Source organism: Oncorhynchus kisutch, linkage group LG14 (assembly GCF_002021735.2).
Source record: "Oncorhynchus kisutch isolate 150728-3 linkage group LG14, Okis_V2, whole genome shotgun sequence".
Lineage (NCBI taxonomy): Eukaryota > Metazoa > Chordata > Actinopteri > Salmoniformes > Salmonidae > Oncorhynchus > Oncorhynchus kisutch.
The window spans coordinates 59,154,378-59,175,018 of NC_034187.2; the positions used below are offsets into that span (position 1 = coordinate 59,154,378).

At 42.9% G+C, this 20,641-nt stretch overlaps 1 protein-coding gene across 2 annotated transcripts in view; it reads right to left on the reverse strand.

Moving 5' to 3' along the window:
• Positions 1-1,145: 1,145 nt before the first annotated feature.
• Positions 1,146-20,641, reverse strand: part of LOC109903118 (cytosolic non-specific dipeptidase-like) — a 43,265-nt gene continuing 23,769 nt past the window's right edge. For both annotated transcript variants that reach the window (XM_020499741.2, XM_031788658.1), the window contains 6 exons: positions 9,599-9,683; positions 9,134-9,294; positions 8,661-8,825; positions 3,285-3,426; positions 3,022-3,169; positions 1,146-1,982 (listed from right to left, as the gene is read on the reverse strand). In XM_020499741.2, the coding sequence (XP_020355330.1) occupies positions 1,916-1,982; positions 3,022-3,169; positions 3,285-3,426; positions 8,661-8,825; positions 9,134-9,294; positions 9,599-9,683 (768 nt within the window). In that variant the 3' untranslated portion in view covers positions 1,146-1,915. The remainder of the gene's footprint in view (positions 1,983-3,021; positions 3,170-3,284; positions 3,427-8,660; positions 8,826-9,133; positions 9,295-9,598; positions 9,684-20,641) is intronic.

Below are 20,641 nucleotides of genomic sequence, written 5' to 3' on the forward strand. Positions count from 1 at the left end.
ACTTCCTGTTTGGATTTCTTCTCAGGTTTTTGCCTGCCATATGAGTTCTGTTATACTCACCGACATCAGTTTTGGAAACTTCAGTGTTTTCTATCAAATACTAATAATAATATGCATATATTAGCAACTGAGACTGAGGAGCAGGCCGTTTACTCTGGACACCTTTCATCCAAGCTACTCAATAGTGCCCCTGCAGCCATAAGAAGTTAGACAATAATGTACTTTTGTATTCCATACATCTTCCCTGACACCCAAACGTACTCGTTACATTTTGACAGGAAAAGGGTCCAATTCACACACTTATCAAGAGAACATCCCTGGTCATCCCTACTGCCTCTGATCTGGAGGACTCACTAAACACAAATGCTTCGTTTGTAAATTATGTCTGAGTGTTGGAGTGTACCCCTGACTATCCGTCAAAAAAAAAAAACTGATGTTTGCATAATATAAGGAATTGGAAATGGTTGATACTTTAACTTTTGAGCAATTCAGTTTACTTTTGATACTTAAGTATAATTAAAACCAAATACTTTTAGACTTTCACTCAAGTAGTATTTTACTGGGTGACTCACGTTAATAGCAAATGACCCAAGTAAAAGTATCTTTAATTTTACTCAAGTATGATATTTGAGTACTTTTTCCACCGCTGCACGCACACACAAAATCAACCAAGGGCACATCCTGTAGCTTGGGTAGGAACATCAACCCCATTGTCACTCCTAGGTTAAATCCTTAACCGATCCCGCCACTGTCCTTAGGCTCCTGTTGACTCCCTGTCATGATGACTGTCAAATAAAGGGCCAAAAGGAGGAGTGATCGGTTTGGGATTGAGCCTCAGCCCACTGGACAGAAATTTCATTGATATGACGTGGAAACGTTGATTTAAAAAAAAAAAAAATCACTCTCCCTGAAGCTTGGTTAGTGCGCAAAACCTACAAATTCAGACAAACAAAAAGGTGCAATGGGTTCACACTCAAAAAACAACGTTGATTCAACCAGTGTGCCAAGTGGGAAGGGTCATTGTCACATTACACTTGTAAAAACGGTAGAAAATAAAAGGCGAAATCACATTTGAAATGTATTGATTCGGTTTTCTTTGGCATGACGTGGGAATTCAAGATATTAAAGCATAATAAAACACAGACTCATGTTATGATTTATTGAATATATTGGCTTGTGACAAGTCAAGTTCCAGTTAAGAGAACCCTGAATGGATAAATCAAGAAGCCATTTTGTATACTGTAATATTCAACGCTATGCAAAAGTATTGCGTTATTGTCATCACTTCCAAATGCATCCGATATCTGCAGATGTCTATGGCTATGTCCTGTGTGTGTATTTCTCTGTTCTACATGTTAAGACATGCAGTGTTCGGCTTCATAAATGATTACCCATAATATTTAAAACAGGAATAAAATAGGAGTTGAAGATGGTGTGCTTTTTTCCATTACAGTTGGAGGTTTCCCAAACAAGCTAACATCTTAAGATAGAAAAATAGTCAGGTATAATATCATCGCCAAGTCCCCCAAATGGAGGAAATGAGTGTGTATTCTGTAGGTGTACTGGTGTCTGTTAGCACATTCATAAATACACCACAACATGGAAGTGTAATGGGGTATACTGTTCACACTTCCTTCGAGTTTGGTTTAGATCTTGTCTAGAACACTCTGATTCAGTAGATGACGCATCTACAGTACAATAATCAATACTTTTATATTATTTTCCTCTACTTATCTTCTTGATGGAAGACAAAATTACAAATGACTAAGGAAGATCTTAAAGGCTCCATTTTGCTGTACAGCAGCAGCAGTTCATGGAAAACATTATGCAACTTGCATTGGATAGAAAACTAAACAGTTCGGTCCACAGTTCTGGAGGTAGAAGGACACATCTCACTCAGGTCTGGCTAGTTCATTTACTCCAACAGGGAGACCTCGTGGAAGTATGCGCCGAGCATCTTGATGCCCTGGATGTAGTTGGTCCTGAAAGTAAACCATAGACATATATTCATATACATTTACATAGATGTTGTTTAATTCAGTGATGTACACAAGACATACCATAGATCCAGTGTTTTCCACAACCACATGGACTAGCCAGCCAAATTGAAAATGTATTCAAAAGCTGTGTAATATAATTTAGCAATGCAAGTCATTACTCTATTCTTTAGAATTGCATTGTATTGCATACATTTTTGTTTCTAAAGTATGTCATTGAGAAGCTTTGAAAAAGGACACTGCCCCTTCAAAACAAACGTTCCAAACGAGACATCGAAATGGCTACAATAGGCAAGGCTATATGCAGACACCGGTTAGTCAGGTAGTATGTACATGTAGGTATGGTTAAAGTGACTATGCATATATGATGAACAGAGAGTAGCAGTAGCATAAAAAGAGGGGTTGGCGGGTGGTGGGGACAATGCAAATAGTCCGGGTAACCATTTGGTTCTGTTCAGGAGTCTTATGGCTTGGGGGTAAAAACTGTTGAGAATCCTTTTTGTCCTATTCTTGGCACTCCGGTACCGCTTGCCATGCAGTAGTAGAGAAAACAGTCTATGACTGGGGTTGCTGGGGTCTTTGGCAATTTTTAGGGCCTTCCTCTGACACCGCCTGGGGTAGAGGTCCTGGATGGCAGGCAGCTTTGCCCCAGTGATGTACTGGGCTGTACGCACTACCCTCTGAAGTGCCTTGCAGTCGGAGGCCGAGCAATTGCCGTACCAGGCAGTGATGCAACCGGTCAGGATGGCTAGGCTACCTACTGCTTATAGTTCTGATACGTTGTTGAGGTTTATAGAAATGGGTTGACAATAGAGCAGTGTTCTTAAATACAGTTCCTGGGGGAAATCACCAGGTGAGCAAGTTTGTGTTGCAGCCCAGCAGTGACACACCTGATTTAACTGAGTAAAGTGTTAGTTATGGTCCAGGACCTCAGCGTGTGGTGTATGCGTGTCAAATCTTGCACGTTGTCCCATGGTAAACATTCCAGACATAGACATAGAAAAAAATACATGTGGCAGCCTACCTGTTGAATTTCTCGTTCTGGGAATGTGCTCCGTCGTCAGACGAGCCCATAGGCAGCAGCATGACGTTGCGGCCGATGGCTTCCTGGAAGGTCAGGGTGGCTGGGATGCTGCAGCCTTCCCGCGTCAGGTCAGGCTCTACACCGAACACTGTAGAAAAGAGGGAAAGACAGGCATTATTGCTCAACACGTTATTATAAATATTTAAGTAAGACCAGTGTGTGTGTGTGTGTGTGAGAGAGAGTTTGCCTGTGTGTCCACACACCGGTCTTCATGGCCTTTCTACCAGCCATGTAATGGGGATGGTTAAAGTCAGACACCCAGGCTTTGGCCCCGTGGCCCGTGTACACCTTGAGCTTGTTGGGACTCTCTAGTTCAGCAAACTTCTTCTCCAGGTGGCCAGTAACCTTGATGGGAGAGGATTATATATATTTTTAAACATGTTTTGGCCTTCATATTAAAGTCTCATTGAGATAAAATATTATATAAACAGTAATGAAAAGAAAATACACATTCAGATTGGGGTGGCAGGTAGCCTAGTGGATAGAGTGTTGGGCCAGTAACCAAGTTTGCTGAATCGAATACCTGAGCTGACAAAGCAGTTAACCCACTGTTCCTAGGCCGTCGTTGAAAATAAGAATTTGTTCTTAACTGACTTGCCTACTAAATAATGTAAAAAACTGGAATCGGGAATTTCTGTGTATGGCAAATGTGCTGAGCAATCAGTGCTTTTTGAAGATGGTTCAATTATATATATATATATATATATATATATATATATATATATATATATAAAAATTAAATCTACAATTCTTTTCAAGTTTAAATTAACTGTGGGTTGAATGCTAACACAGAATTAAAAATTAAAAATTGAAAGTCCCATGATAGTAGTGAATGCCCGTTACTGCCTTAAGTCAAAGACTTACAGTTGAAGTAGGAAGTTTATATAAACTTAGGTTGGAGTCATTAACTCATTTTTCAACCACTCCACATATTTCTTGTTAACAAACAGTTTGGCAAGTCGGTTAGAACATCTACTTTGTGCATGACAAGTAATTTCTCCAACAATTGTTTATAGACAGATTATTTCACTGTATCACAATTCCAGTCGGTCAGAACTTTACATACACTAAGTTGACTGTACCTTTAAACAGCTTGGAAAATTCCAGAAAATTATGTCATGGCTTTAGAAGCTTCTGATCAGCTAATTGACATAATTTGTGTCAATTGAAGGTGTGCCTGTGGATGTATTTCAAGGCCACCTTCAAACTCAGTGCCTCTTTGCTTGACATGGGAAAATCAAAAGAAAATCAGCCAAGACTTGGGTCATCCTTGGGAGCAATTTCCAAACGCCTGAAGGTAACACATTCATCTGTACAAACAATAGTATGCATGTATAAACACCATGGAATCATGCAGCAGTCATACAGATCAGGTAGGGGATGCGTTCGGTCTTCTAGAGATGAACGTACTTTGGTGCGAAAAGTACAAATCAATCCCAGAACAACAGCAAAGGACCTTGTGAAGATGCTGGAGGAAACAGGTACAAAAGTATCTATATCCACAGTAAAACGAGTCCTATAGCGACATAACCTGAAAGGCCACCAAGCAAGGAAGCCACTGCTCCAAAACCACCATAAAAAAAAAAGCAGTTTGCAACTCCACATGGGGACAAAGATCGTACCGTTTGGAGAAATGGCCTTTGGTCTGATGAAACAAAAATAGAACTGTTTGGCCATAATGACCATTGTTATGTTTGGAGAAAAAAAGGGAGGCTTGCAAGCCAAAGAACACCATGCCAATCGTGAAGCACAGGGGTGGCAGCATCATGTTGTGGGTGTGCTTTGCTGCAGGAGGGACTGGTGGACTTCACAAAATAGATGGCATCATAAGAAAAAAAATGATGTGTATATATTGAAGCAACATCTCAAGGCATCAGTCGGGAAGCTAAAGCTTGATTGCAAATGTGTCTTCCAAATAGACAATAACCCCAAGCATACTTCCAAAGTTGTGGCAAAATGGGTTAAGGACAACAAAGTCAAGGTATTGAAGTGGCCACCTCAAACCTATTGAAAATGTGTGGGCAGAACTGAAAAAGCGTGTGCGAGCAAGGAGGCTTTCAAACCTGACTCAGTTACACCAGCTCCGTCAGGAGGAATGGGACAAAATTCACCCAACTTATTGTGGGAAGCTTGTGGAAGGCTACCTAAAACATTTAACTCAAGTGAAACAATTTAAAGGCAATGCTACCAAATAATAATTGAGTGTATGTAAACTTCTGAACCACTGGGAATGTGATGAAAGAAATAAAATCGCTCTCCTATTATTCTGATCTTTCATATTCTCAAAGTGATGATCCTAACTTAAGATGGAATTTTTACTCTGATTAAATGTCAGGAACTGTAAAAACTAAAAATAAACTGAGTTTAAATATATTTGGCTAAAGTGTATGTGAACTTTTGACTTATGTTGTGAAATCTGTTGTGAATGTATTGTAATGTTAAAACATGTTTTATAACTGCCGTAATTTTGCTGGACCCTAGGAAGACTAGCAGCAGCTAATGGGAATCCATAATAAATACAACTAAATCACACAAAAAATATTTATTATGGATCCCCATTAGCTGCTGCTACAAACACATTACAATACATTCACAACAGATACAGTTGAAGAGTGTGTGTAATATATATAAGTGAATGCGTAAACTGCATTTGTTTTATTTGAAGACTCATTCCAAGTAATCATCTCAATAGAGCTGCTGGCTATGCGGTCTGACAAAATAACTATTTTAGTAGCTCAAAGACAAGAAGGCATACTTTTAGGACTGCTGAATACCAATTATCAATCACATAGATAATGTATTGTCAGGTATAGATGCCTTGCGAAGCAACTGTGTTCTATTCCTCTCGATCGCACATTCTTCTGTCTCTTTTATGTACCAGGCATAAAACAAACAGACCAGACAAGCAAGAGCACAATGGATTATGACCATTGTAGTTATTTACCAAGTTTTCTGTGGAAATTATGTAGAATATTGGCCTGTTGGAAACTAAACTCAGCAAAAAAATAAATGTCCTCTGTCAACTGTGTTTATTTTCAGCAAACTTAACATGTGTAAATATTTGTATGAACACAAGATTCAACAACTGAGACATAAACTGAACAAGTTCCACAGACACGTGACTAACAGAAATTAAATAATGTGCCCCTGAACAAAGGGGGAGGTCAAAATCAAAAGTATGCGTTAAGTACTGCAGTGAATCTCTTCATTGACTGCACCAGATTTTCCAGTTCTTACTCTGAGATGTTACCCCACTCTTCCATCAAGGCACCTGCAAGTTCCCCGACATTACTGGGGGGGGGGAATTGCCCTAGCCCTCACCCTCCGATCCAACAGGTCCCAGACGTGCTCAATAGGATTGAGATCCGGGCTCTTCGCTGGCCATGGCAGAACACTGACATTCCTGTATTGCAGGAAATCACACACAGAACGAGCAGTATGGCTGGTGGCCTTGTCATGCTGGAGGGTCATGTCAGGATGAGCCTGCAAGAAGGGTACCACATAATGGAGGTCTTCCCTGTAATGCACAGCGTTGAGATTGCCTGCAATGACAACAAGCTCAGTCCGATGATGCTGTGACACACCGCCCCAGACCATGACGGAGCCTCCACCTCCAAATCGATCTCGCTCCAGAGTACAGGCCTCGGTGTAATGCTCATTCCTTCGACGATAAACTCAAATCCGACCATCACCCCTGGTGAGACAGTGAAGAGCACTTTTTGCCAGTCCTGTCTGGTCCAGCGACGGTGGGTTTGAGCCCATAGGCGGCGTTGTTGCCTGTGAAGTCTGGTGAGGACCTGCCTTACAACAGGCCTACAAGCCCTCAGTCCAGCCTCCCTCAGCCTATTACGGACAGTCTGAGCACTGATGGAGGGATTGCGCGTTCCTGGGTTAACTTAAGCAGTTGTTGTTGCCATCCTGTACCTGTCCCACAGGTGTGATGTTCAGATGTACCGATCTTGTGCATGTGTTGTTGCACGTGGTCTGCCACTGCGAGGACAATCAGCTGTCCATCCTGTCTCCCTGTAGCGCTGTCTTAGGCGTCTCACAGTACAGACATTGCAATTTATTGCCCTGGCCACATCTGCAGCATGCCCAAGATGAGCAGGGACCCTTGGCATCTTTCTTTGTGTTTTTCAGAGTCAGTAGAAAGGCCTCTTTAGTGTCCTAAGTTTTCATAAGTGTGACCTACCGTCTGTAAGCTGTTAGTGTCTTAATGACCGTTCCACAGGTGCATGTTCATTAATTGTTTATGGTTCATTGAACAAGCATGGGAAACAGTGTTTAAACCATTTACAATGAAGATCTGAAGTTAGTATTTTTACAAATTATCTTTGAAAGACAGGGTTCTGAAAAAGGTCCGTCTCTTTTTTTTGCTGAGTTTACAACTCCCTACTACATTGCATAGTTCGGTCAATTGATCTGACTGGGTCAATTGGTTGTTTAAAAAATTAAAAATTCATGTCAGCACTACAGGCTAATAGACCAGTGGTTCCAAATCAGGGGTACTAGGACCTCTGGGGGTACTTGGCCTATCCACAGGAGGTACTTGAGAAGACTCATGAGACCATAGGCCTACTGGTAAAATGCACGAGGGTACTTCAGGGGTAAACATTTGTTGATGGTATAGTAACCAAAAAAGGTTATCCCACCCCGTATGCACCAGGTGGCTTTCTGTCTGACTCCCACCTGCTACCGCAAGAACTGGTCCCAAACCCAACATCAATCCTGCAATGTTATTTTAGGCGTATGTGACACAGTCACTTGCCAGCCGTAGTCCCAGCAATATCAAATGCGCAAAAATAACTTAAGAAATAGGTTAAATTACCAGAGATTATTACATGACCAATTATATTAGGTTATCTGTATTACTGGGCTATATCAGCCAACACGCTAGAGCCGGTTTGAAGAGAGTAGAGTTGGAGCGACTTGCACTTTCTCTTTACCTTTTAGGATTGGGGAGATTCTCAGATGGAGAAATATACAGTAACTTTTTAGGGGGGCTGATTTGCAGGCAGAGGCAAATAAATACGTAATCAATACTTTACAATGATCAAATTTGTTGATTGCACCTCGACTCACGTTGGTTGAGCGCCCTCCAATTTTTTCCATTATCAAGATTTATTTTCTAAAATGGGTAATCAAATAAATGGGTAATACTTATTGAAAATAAAAGGGCATTTTCCTTTATGATTAAATGGGTTGATTGCACCTCGACTCACGTTGGTTGAGTTAAGTTAATTTCATATTTAAGTTAACTGCCACATGATTCTCCCTCCGCCCATGTAGGCAAGCCCACCTAGGAGAAGAGAGGTAGGCTACTGAAGTTAAAGCAGCGAAATCTAAGTGTGAATAATGTGAAAAATGCATTTTAATAAATGGCCTAAAGACCCAATCCTAGAAACTTGTTGCTTATCTACCTTTACCACTGTTCATATGTCAGCCTAACTTGCAGAGATGTTAGGATTTCAAGTAGGGGGAACTGATCCTAGATCTGGACTTAAAAGACAACTAAAGCAGGAAAGTATCTAAAAACCTGATCAGAGTTGAGTTCTACCTAAATTCTAGGAGGTTTCTACCTGTTTCTCCACCACTTTGGGGTCCATGTCAGGGACCAGGCGGATGGAGAACTTGCCAATGACCTTGCGGGGAATGACGGTCTTGGCACCCACGTCGGAGAAGGCCCCCTCGATGCCATGCAGAGAGAGGGAGGGGTACCTCCAGCGGTGCATCAGGATAGCCTCCTGCAGACAAGGGTCAGAGGAAAGGTCAAAGGACATTATGAACCAGATAATGTTGGGAATGAATCACTTACAAATGACTGAGAATCAACCAGCATTGCTTTTAAAATCTAGTTATTTGTCATTTCAGACATTGGCCCTGTTGGAATTCTTAAGAAATGTATACGTAAGCACATTGGATAAGTCACCCTATTAGCACCCTATTACTTCCCCCAAACCAACCAATTAAGGTCAGTGATTGATTCAAGGGAGGTAGAAATAGAGGATTTTTGCATTTCTGAAGTATTTGAAGAGGGACATGCTCTCCATACCTTGGTGTCATGTAGGAGCTTCCCAGCTCCGATGTCCTTGGCATACTCCATCATGTCAAAGTCGATATTCTCATACAGTTTCTTCTCCTCGTCAGTGACATTGGCCACTTCCTCGTACATCCCCGGGACCAGGATCTTCCCCTTCGTGTCCACCAGGGAGCCTGAAGGGGGACACAGTTTTCGGATTTAATTTTGCAGCGAGAAAAGAACTAGTCCCACCCAGTTTGTCTGTTTTCTTTTATTTGGTGCATTATGAACCCCGGAAAGATATCTTATGCCCTGTCCGGAAACAAACCCCAGTCCTTCAACCCCCAGTCCCTATAGAACCTCCTAGGCACTTTGTAGATTTCATTCAAGCATTTTATTTGATTCTATCAGAGGGCTTCAAACCTTGTTATACCTATGAAATAATTTCATACCTACATATCTCTGAATTCTATTCCCAGCACACCCGATTCAACTCACCCAACAGTGCAATGAGGTCGGTCATGGCTTCATGGACCGAGCCTCCAAACACCCCAGAATGGAGGTCCTTGTCACAGCACGCCATCTGGCAAAACAAGGTTATTTCGTATTTACATTTAAAGCAGGACTAGGCCCTCCCCCACCCTCCATTTGGCAAATCTGAGCACGACTCAATTTTGCTCCTCCCTTCCGATAGGCAGAAACTCAAACATGAAGTACCCGTGCTAAGGACTATTCAACGCTGGTCTGACAAAATCAACACTTGTTTTGATCACATGGACTGGGATATGTTCTGGGTAGCCTCCGAGAATAATATTGATGAATATACTGAGTTTCAGGAAATTATATTGTACCAAATCAAATCAAATTTATTTATATAGCCCTTCGTACATCAGCTGATATCTCAAAGTGCTGTACAGAAACCCAGCCTAAAACCCCAAACAGTGACTATTAAAACCTACCCTAACCAGTAACTGTGGATAGATGGCAGCATTCCCGCAAAACGCGAACCACCGCATTTAACCATGGCAAGGTGACTGGGAATATGGAAGAATACACACAGTATAGTTATTCCCTCCGCAAGGCAATCAAACAGGCAAAATGTCAGTATAGAAAAAAAGTTGAGTCGCAATTCAACGGCTCAGACAAGAGACGTATGTGGCAGGGTCTACGGACAACCACAGACTACAAAGGGAAAACCAGACATGTCTAGGACACCAACGTCTTGCTTCCGGACAAGCTAAATTCCTTCTTCGCCTGCTTTGAGGATAACACAGTGCCACCGACGCAGCCCGCTACCAAGGACTGTAGGTTCTCCTTCTCCGTGGCCGATGTGAGTAAGACGTTTAAGCGTGTTAACCCTTGCAAGGCTGCCGGCCCAGACGGCATCCCTAGCTGCGTCCTCAGAGCATGCGCAGGCCAGCTGGCTGGAGTGTTTACGGACATATTCAATCTCTCCCTATCCCAGTCTGCTGTCCCCACATGCTTCAAGATGGCCACCATTGTTCCTGTACCCAAGAAAGCAAAGGTATGCCAGCAGCATACCACCCTACATACCACTGCTGGCTTGCTTCTGAAGCTAAGCAGGTTTGATCCTGGTCAGTTCCTGGATGGGAGACCAGATGCTGCTGGAAGTGGTGATGGAGGGCCAGTAGGAGGCAATCTTTCCTCTGGTCTAAAAAAAAATGTCCCAATGCCCCATGGCAGTGATTGGGGACACTGCCCTGTGTAGGGTGCAGTCTTTCGGATGGGACGTTAAACAGGTGTCCTGACTGAGGTCATTAAAGATCCCATGGCACTTATCGTAAGAGTAGGGGTGTTGACCCCGTGTCCTGGCTAAATTCCCAATCTGGCCCTCAAACCATCACGGTCACCTAATAATCCCCAGTTTACAATTGGCTCATTCATCCCCCTCCTCTCCCCTGTAACTATTCCCCAGGTCTTACTGTAAATAAGAACGTTTTCTCAGTCAAGTTACCTGGTATAATAAAGGATAAATAAATAAAATAAAAACTGAACTAAATGACTATCGCCCGTAGTACTCGCTTCTGTCATCATGAAGTGCTTTGAGAGACTAGTCAAAAGGGTCATGTCACCCTAGACCCACTTCAACTTGCTTACCGCCCCAATAGATCAACAGACGATACAATGCGATACAACCCTATCCCATCTGGACAAGAGGAATACCTATGTAAGAATGCTGTTCATTGACTATAGCTCAGCATTCAACACCATGGTACCCTCCAAGCTCATCATTAAGCTTGAGGACCTTGGTCTGAACCCCCGTCCTGTGCAACTGGGTCCTAGACTTCCTGACGGGCCACCCTCAGGTGGTGAAGGTAGAAAACACCTCCTCCACACTGGGGCCCCACAAGGGTGCATGCTCAGCCCCCTCCTGTACTCCCTGTTCACCCATGACTGCATGGCCAAGCACGCCTCCAACTCAATCATCAAGTTTGCAGATGACGCAACAGTAGTAGGCTTGATTACAAACATTAAACGAGACAGCCTATAAGGAGGAGATGAGGTCTCAGAGTGTGGTACCAGGAAAATAACCTCTCACTCAATGTCAACAAAACAAAGGAGATGATCGTGGACTTCAGTAAAGAGCAGAGGGAGCACTCCCCTATCCACATCAACGAGACCGCAGTGGAGAAGGTGGAAAGCGTCAAGTTCCTCGGCATACACATCACTGACAAACGGAAATGGTCCACCCACACAGAGTAGTGAAAAAGGCACAACAACGCCTTTTCAACCTCAGGAGGCTGAATAAATTTGGCTTGGCACTTAAAACCCTCACACACTTTTGCAGATGCATAATTGAGAGCATCCTGTCGGGCTGTCTCGCCGCCTGGTACGGCAACTGATGCGTTGGGCAGACTGCACCACCCTCTGGAGAGCCCTGCAGTTGTGGGAGGTGCAGTCTGCCCAACGCATCACTGGGGGCAAAAGACCTGCCCTCCAGGACACCTACAGCACCCTATGTCACAGGAAGGCCAAAAAGATAATCAAGAGCCACTGCCTGTTTACCCCACGATAATCTAGAAGGCGCAGTCAGTACAGGTGCATTAAAGCTGGAACCAAGAGACTGGAAAACAGCTTCTATCTCAAGGTCATCAGATTGGTAAATAGCCATCACTAGCACATATGAAGCTGCTGCCTATATACATAGACTTGAAATCACTGGCCACTTTAATAAATGGAACACTAGTCACTTTAATAATGTTCACATATCTTGCATTACTCATCTCATGTACAGTGGGGAGAACAAGTATTTGATAACCTGCAAAATCGGCAGTGTTTCCTACTTACAAAGCATGTAGAGGTCTGTCATTTTGATCAGAGGTACACTTCAACTGTGAGAGACGGAATCTAAAACAAAAATCCTGAAAATCACATGATTTTTAAGTAATTAATTTGCATTTTATTGCATGACACAAGTATTTGATACATCAGAAAAGCAGAATTTAATATTTGGTACAGAAACCTGTGTTTGCAATTACAGAGATCATACGATTCCTGTAGTTCTTGACCAGGTTTACACACGCTGCAGCAGGGATTTTGGCCCACTCCTCCATACAGACCTTCTCCAGATCCTTCAGGTTTCAGAGCTGTCGCTGGGCAATACGGACATTCAGCTCTCTCCAAAGATTTTCTATTGGGTTCAGGTCTGGAGACTGGCTAGGCCACTCCAGGACCTTGAGATGCTTCTTACGGAGCCACTCCTTAGTTGCCTTGGCTGTGTGTTTCGGGTCGTTGTCATGCTGGAAGACCCAGCCATGACATATCTTCAATGCTCTTACTGAGGGAAGGAGGTTGTTGGCCAAGATCTCGCGATACATGGCCCCATCCATCCTCCCCTCAATACGGTGCAGTCGTCCTGTCCCCTTTGCAGAAACGCATCCCCAAAGAATTATGTTTCCACCTCCATGCTTCACAGCTGGGATGGTGTTCTTGACATTATATTATAACTCGTATCTCATGTGTTCTAGGGACATCATATTTTAACTCCATGCTTCACGGTTGGGATGGTGTTCTTGGGGTTGTACTCATCCTTCTTCCTCCAAACACGGCGAGTGGAGTTTAGGCCAAATAGCTCTATTTGTGTCATCAGACCACCTGACCTTCTCCCATTCCTCCTCTGGATCATCCAGATGATCATAGGCAAACTTCAGAAGTGCCTGGACATGTGCTGGCTTGAGCAGGGGGACCTTGCATGTGCTGCAGGATTTTAATCCATGACGGCGTAGTGTGTTACTAATGGTTTTCTTTGAGACTGTGGTCCCAGTTCTCTTCTGGTCATTGACCAGGTCCTGCCGTGTAGCGAGGGATCAGCCCAGAACCTTCCTCATGATCATTGATGCCCCACGAGGTGAGATCTTGCATGGAGCCCCAGACCGAGGGTGATTGACCGTCATCTTGAACTTCTTCCATTTTCTAATAATTGCACCAACAGTTGTTGCCTTCTCACCAAGCTGCTTGCCTATTGTCCTGTAGCCCATCCCAGCCTTGTGCAGGTCTACAATTTTATCCCTGATGTCCTTACACAGCTCTCTGGTCTTGGCCATTGTGGAGAGAGAGAGAATAAAGTAGATGTCACGGGTCAAAATTTTGATTGATGACCCTATGTGAACCTATGTGAACTCTATGTGAACCCTATGTAGTGATGACGTGTGCATGTCTTCTGGTCAGGCAAGCCTGGTTAGGTGGGGGCTATGGGGTGAGTAAGGGTCCATTTGACAGGCCGTTAATGATTGATGACCCAAGCCTGATTTATGACCCTATGTAATGATTTATGACCCTATGTCATGTAGAAGGGTGCATGCCCTGGGTTGAGTAAGTGACCATGTGTCAGGTCAACCTGTTACTGTTTCTCACGGTTTGGGTTGGTTAAGGCCCCTTATAAAGCCGCTGAACAATACCTGTTTAAGAGTGCACAAGATCTTAAGAATAACCATGGAATTTGGGATCGGTACCAAAGCAGTGATGACTGTAACAACTGAAACAGGCCTTCGGGTTGCCCATAGAGCAAGGGCAAAGTATCAACCAGCAATATATGATGCGCCAAAAAAACGTTTTTTAAATGTGTATAGAACCCAAATACCGCCAGCAAATGCTCTGACAGATCAAGTGTTGATGTCTAATGGCCAGCAGTGGGGGTATCGGTTTGATTACCTGGCCTGTAGAGTGACCCTCTATACGGTAGATGAAGGAGAAGAATATACAGACCAGACTGTAGGCTTGGAATATGGTGTTGAAGACTGGTCGGTTTTTCGCAAGGTTGTGTGTCCTGAACTGAGCCTTATCACCAAGGGGTATAGTGTGTTCACGGGCCACGAGACCCGTTGGGAAGGTACCCCGGACTCCTCAGGACAAATATTTCACAGGGTGAAAATACAAAGAAAGAATGGCCGACCGTGCGGCAGCGTGGAGTTCTATATCGGCACCGAGGCAATCCGAAACCACAAACTTAGGGGTGGTGGCCTGACTGGGGATACCCGACTGCGTCTGCTTATTCCTTTTAACAGTTGGGATGTACTGGAATTGAAAATGTTGCAACCGTTGGATGCTCTCTTTGTACAGAGCCAACAGCGTCAGAGCCTTGTTCATTTAAAGAAGTGCATAATATATACGAATCGTAAAGATTACGATGCAAAAGAGCCTCAAGAAGATACAGCGTCAGAAGAAAACTAAGTAAGCGGATGCTTTAACCCCGCCCCCCCAGATACCCAAGGGTCTTGTTCTACAATAAAAAGAAAAAAGCAGCCAGTTCTTCATTTCAGCATACACCATGGATCTCCAGACCATCTACGAGGAAGCCACTACGTCATGGGGGCCCGACACTAAAGACTCTATGCCACGAAGCCCTACACTCTACGCACCCCTGGCAAGACCCGTGACACCCCCGACATTTACCCAGCCTGAGGATGTGTTTGATGGGGTGGCCAGTACTGTTTTTGTGGATACAATCAAGGCCTCTGTAGCTACACTTTTAAACGTGGTGATTGGCGAATATATACGAGAAAAATGCATCGGCTGTGAGATCAATCATCCCAGCCAGCGTCGTCATCCTTGCCTCTACGACCCTCCTAGATACTACTTTTTCAATCATTTTGAGGAGCTGGTGAAAAGACTGTGGTCCTGCCGTTTTATACCAGCGCTGGTCATCGCCCTGGAGTCTATGGGTATTGCGCCGTCTATCCCTAGAGTTTACGGGGTAACCGAAGCCTTCCTACATGAACTGAAGGAGGCCCTCTTCATCCATGAGAAACTCAAAGAAATCCGACACACCCTGGTGGACGACAACAAATACAGGGAAGCTGTGATGGCTGATGTGATGCTTTTCTGGCTCAATAAATCCCAAGAGACCGAGTGACATTTTGTTTATTTAGAGCTATGGGTAACTATGTGTCTACGATGTTTGAGCGAATAAATACATTTTTTCTTTTGAGAGACCTTACAAATGTTATGCATCAGATTATTGAAAATAAAGTGAACAATGTAAAGTTCTACACAACCCACAATACAGGGGTTATTGTAGAGCGTGTGTTAAAAATGGAGCAAATCATGAAACATGTCCGACATACGGGCGAGAGTTTACAATGGTCACATATGGTATCAAGGCTTGTTGAGGATTCTGAAGAACTAGAAATAACTTTGGCTAAGATTTTACATTATTTGTTTGAACCACCCTTTAATGTGAATGTGTATCATATTTGTTGTTTATATACTTATATATCAGACGTGTGTGTTTTAAAAATTCAGCGAAACAAACCTGTAAATCTAAACAATATATACAGGGTGTTGCATGCTGTGATTGTTGAGAAAACGGGGACTTGTATCTTGCAACAAATCCTGAATTGTCTGTATACGTAATAATTGTTGCATTCTTAAAATAAAAATTCACAAACTGAAATGTTGTCGTTATATGAAAGTGGCTCATTACAGTTATTGTACCTCAGAGAGGCAAGAAGGATGGCTGAGCAGCTGTTGAAAAACATATATTATAATCCCTCTAACCCCGGGTCTTATGGGGGTAAAGAGCGTTTACAGAGAGCTATAGTCGAAGAAACAGGTAGTCTGTTAAGCGATGCTAAAGTGAATGAATGGTTATCAGAGCAAGATGCCTACACTCTACATAAACCTGTAAGAAAACATTTTCCAAGAAATAGAGTTTTTTCTACGCATCCATTATCCCAATTTCAGGCGGATCTATGTGACATGCAGTCCCTTGCCGATAAAAATGATGGAAATCGCTACATGCTAACGGTTATAGATATTTTCTCTAAATTAGCCTATGTAAGGGTGTTAAAAAATAAGAGCGGGGCAGAGGTGACCAGGGCCTTTGAATCGATCTTGAAGGCAGGAGGCGCCCCCAAGAAAGTGCAGACGGATGGCGGAAAAGAATTTTTTAATCAAACATTTCAGAAGCTAATGAATAAGTATAATATAGTACATTTTGCTACAGGCTCTGATTTGAAAGCTTCGGTTGTGGAACGCTTTAATAGGACTTTGAAAGAGCGGATGTGGCGCTATTTTACAGCTCACAACACCAACCGATATACAGACATAGTTCAGGATTTAGTAAACGGTTACAACCACAGCTACCATAAGACTATACGTATGAAGCCCTCGGAGGTCTCTTCGGAAAACTCTTTTCAAGTCTTTAAAAATATGTATGGTTTGTTCCCACTTCGCCGTAAGAAAAAAATGACTTTTAAATTCCTAGTGGGTGACTTGGTGCGTATATCAAAGTTGAGGGGTGTTTTCGACAAAAAATACGAACAAGGCTTTAGCTCGGAGTTGTTTACCGTTACCGAATGTCTGCCACGCATTCCGCCGGTCTACAAATTAAAAGATTATGACGGGGATCTTATAGAGGGATCTTTTTATGAGAAGGAATTACAGAAGGTCCAGTTGGGTAAAGACAAAGTCTTTCACGTGGAGGAGATTCTAGATCAGAAGAGAGAAAAGGGTAAAAAATGGTTGCTGGTCCGCTGGAAAAACTGGCCTCAAAAGTTCAACAGTTGGGTATTGGAGCAGGATGTGGTGGAGGCAACGGGGGTTAATTTAAACCCCTAGTCATGATAACTAGCGCATCATTCGCGTGTACACAGTTGGGCATCATGGAACACAGCGGCTTCTACCTGACTCTCCCCAGTAATGCGTCGGCACAGATATATCGTAATAATCAGAGTTCGAAGTATACAACCAATTTTCCAAAGCCTATAGAGTTATCAGAGGCTTGGGAAGTAGGTCTCAGCGAGATTACATACCCCCATAGTTGGTATAATATCAAAGCTAAGGACCGTGATTTTTATTGCAAAAGGTTCTCGGAACCTGCGAAACTTATTAAGCTTAAAAAAGGTTTCTATAGAACCGTCGACAGGATCGTCTCAGAGTTGAATGAACACCTAACCCTGAACAAGATGGAAATATTCCTATTCTACAATCCAATCCATAAAAGGATACAAATCTCAGGGCCTGCTAACGGAGGTATAAAGACCAGCGGTAATTTATCCTACATGTTGGGGATGGGTCCCAATAAATGGACGTATGTGAACGATAAATTATTCCCATTCCCTGCGGATATACATGCAGGCTTTTACAACATATTTGTCTATACCGACATCATAACCTATCAAAGGGTCGGAGACAGCTGTGTGCCCCTCCTGCGAACAGTTCATATAGACGGCAAGGATGGGGACATCGTCACTGTCAATTATGACAAGCCGCACTACGTACATGTCAGCAAGAACTATATTGAAAACATTCTGGTTGAGCTTAAAACGGATCAGAACGAAAACATTGAATTTACTTATGGTAAAACGATTGTAAAACTCCACTTTAGACCCACCAAAACCTCTCTACATATATAATAGCTGTATTATATTTATAAACATAATACAAATAAAAGGGTTATGGAGCACCATCAGCTCGACCCTAACCGTTATGTTTCATACTATGTGGATCAAGTGGGTAATGGACTACCAGGATATCATGGAGCGCCGACAATGTATGGTTCGGGGATAGGAGGTATATTCCGTAACCTCTTCAGGATGGTTTTACCGTTTATGAAGAGAGGCTTCAGCATAGCCAAACCACATTTAAAATCAGCGGCTAAAAATATAGTAAGTGAGGTTGTAGCCAATGCTATGACCCGAAGGGCGTCACCAGAGGTGGAGCATCAAGAAGGCTCGGGGCTTATGATATTGTCTCGAAGGCCAAAAAAGAGACCCCCTGGTTTAAGGCGTAGACCTGCACCTAAAAAGCGGCGGTTAACTGTTAAAAGAACCTCAGTAAGTCAAAGACGGGGTAAAGTGAGGAGGTCTGTACCAAAACAGGCTAAAAGAATACTAGGAAGTATTTTCTAAAAGAATAAGTGACATGGCTCTTTTACATCGAATGTCCTCTGAAGCTATAAAGACAGAACTTGATCTTTTCACGGCACCGTTAACGCAGCATTCAATAGATAGATCCAGTTATGTGGAGATAGCCCCTCTCTCTGCTATTACCGATAACGGGCCTATCGAATTTTTCATACCAGGCCATGGTGACAACTATCTGGACCTCAACAACACCTTGGTGCATTTACGTCTAAAAGTGACCAAAAGAGATGGGTCTAATATTGCAGACGATGCCAAAGTGAGTCTCATTAATTACCCCTTGGCCACCATTTTCTCCCAAGTTGATGTGACTTTGGGTGAACGCCTAATCAGTCAAAGCAGCGCTACATACCCTTATAGAGCCATCATGGAGTGTTTACTAAACTACTCCGAAGACACTCTCAAAACCCAATTTAGCGCCGGGCTGTTTAGCAAGGATACTGCAGGAGCCTCTATGGAATCGACAGACCCTTCCACCGGTGCAAACAAAGGACTAGCGGCACGAGCTCGCTACTGCGCCGAATCTCGAGAGTTTCATTTGCTAGGCCCTATACACTCTGACATTTTCTTTCAAGAACGGTTACTCTTAAATTCGGTTGATTTAAGATTAAAATTAACCAGGGCCAAGGATGATTTTTGCCTGATGTCTCCCCAAGACGGGGATTTTAGTTTGAAAGTGTTGGGGGCAACCCTTTTTATTAAAAAAGTATCTGTATCTCCGGCCGTGCGCCTGGGTCACTCACATGCTTTGATGAAAGGAAATGCCCTTTACCCTCTCCAAAGAATTACCATGAAAACCTTTAGCATACCTGTGGGCAGTAGAATCTGCAGTCAAGAAAACCTATTTCTAGGCCCTTTACCTAGATATGTGGTTATAGGTCTGGTTGATCACGCCTCTAATACGGGCAGTTTAGATAAAAAAACTTTAATTTTCAGCACTTCAATGCAGAGTATGTAGCGCTCTGTCAGGACGGACGTCAGGTTCCGGCGAAGGCTTTCCAACCACAATTTAATAACAACATATCTGTGCGAGAATTTTACAATCTATTCCTGGCTACAGGGCGACATCTAAAAGATCTCTCTTTACCTATTGACAGAAATGATTTTGCAGAGGGTTACACATTGTATGCTTTCAATTTATCACCTGATGATGACACCTCAGGAAATCTGTCTGTGGTGTCCCAAGGTAACCTCAGGCTGGAAATGCGTTTCCGTACACCTTTAACCTGTACAGTTAGCATGATTGTTTACGCATGCTCTGATTCAATCTTGGAAGTGAATGCCCGAAGACAGGTCTTAGTGGATTATTATTAAGGACCTTTGAACAAAGACATGAATACCCAAGAGTTGGACGGGCTCATGAGCCGCTTGATTGGAAAACAATTTTGTGGAGTGTTGGCTTGTGATGAATTACCTATGGAGATATGGTCTGAGAGGCCTGCAATGTTTATTGTCAATACCCATCCTAAACACATGCCTGGTGAACATTGGCTAGCTATGACATTAGAACAGGAAGGTGGACGAAAAATCTCAACTTTTTTTGATTCCTATGGCTTTCCCCCCGGTTTTTCACATTTCCCTAAATCTATTAAAGATTTTTTGACCCTAAACGGTACAAAGATCTACTACAACATCAAACAAGTGCAAGATAACCTTTCCACTACATGCGGTCACCACTGTGTATTTTACCTGTGCCAAAGAGCCCGGGGAGTTTCTTTTGAAGATGTTATGTCTCTTTATAAGGATGATTTAAGAAGTAATGATAACCTTGTATCTTGTTTTGTTAGAAAATATCAAAAGTGTTCAAATGTGTGTCCTTTAAGAACGCGTAATCAAGGCGTATGCTCACGTCATATGTTTCAAGAATGCCACAAATGTTAACTTGCTTATTTTTCAAATAAAAAATTTATTGAATTTAATCATAGTCATTCAAAAGTCATTTTCAAAAGTCTAACCACGCCGAGAGATCGGGTTTAGGGAAAGGTCCTGAGACGTTCATGGGAGTAAATGAGTTAGCATCATCGCTTTCATATGGGGCCGGTGTCGTTGGGGCATCTTTAGGGGTGCTGTATCTCGTTGAAGGCTTTTGTTTTAAAGCTTGAATCTGTTGACGAAGCTTATGGTTGGGTACACCGGAGAGGGGGATGTTGAGGATTGC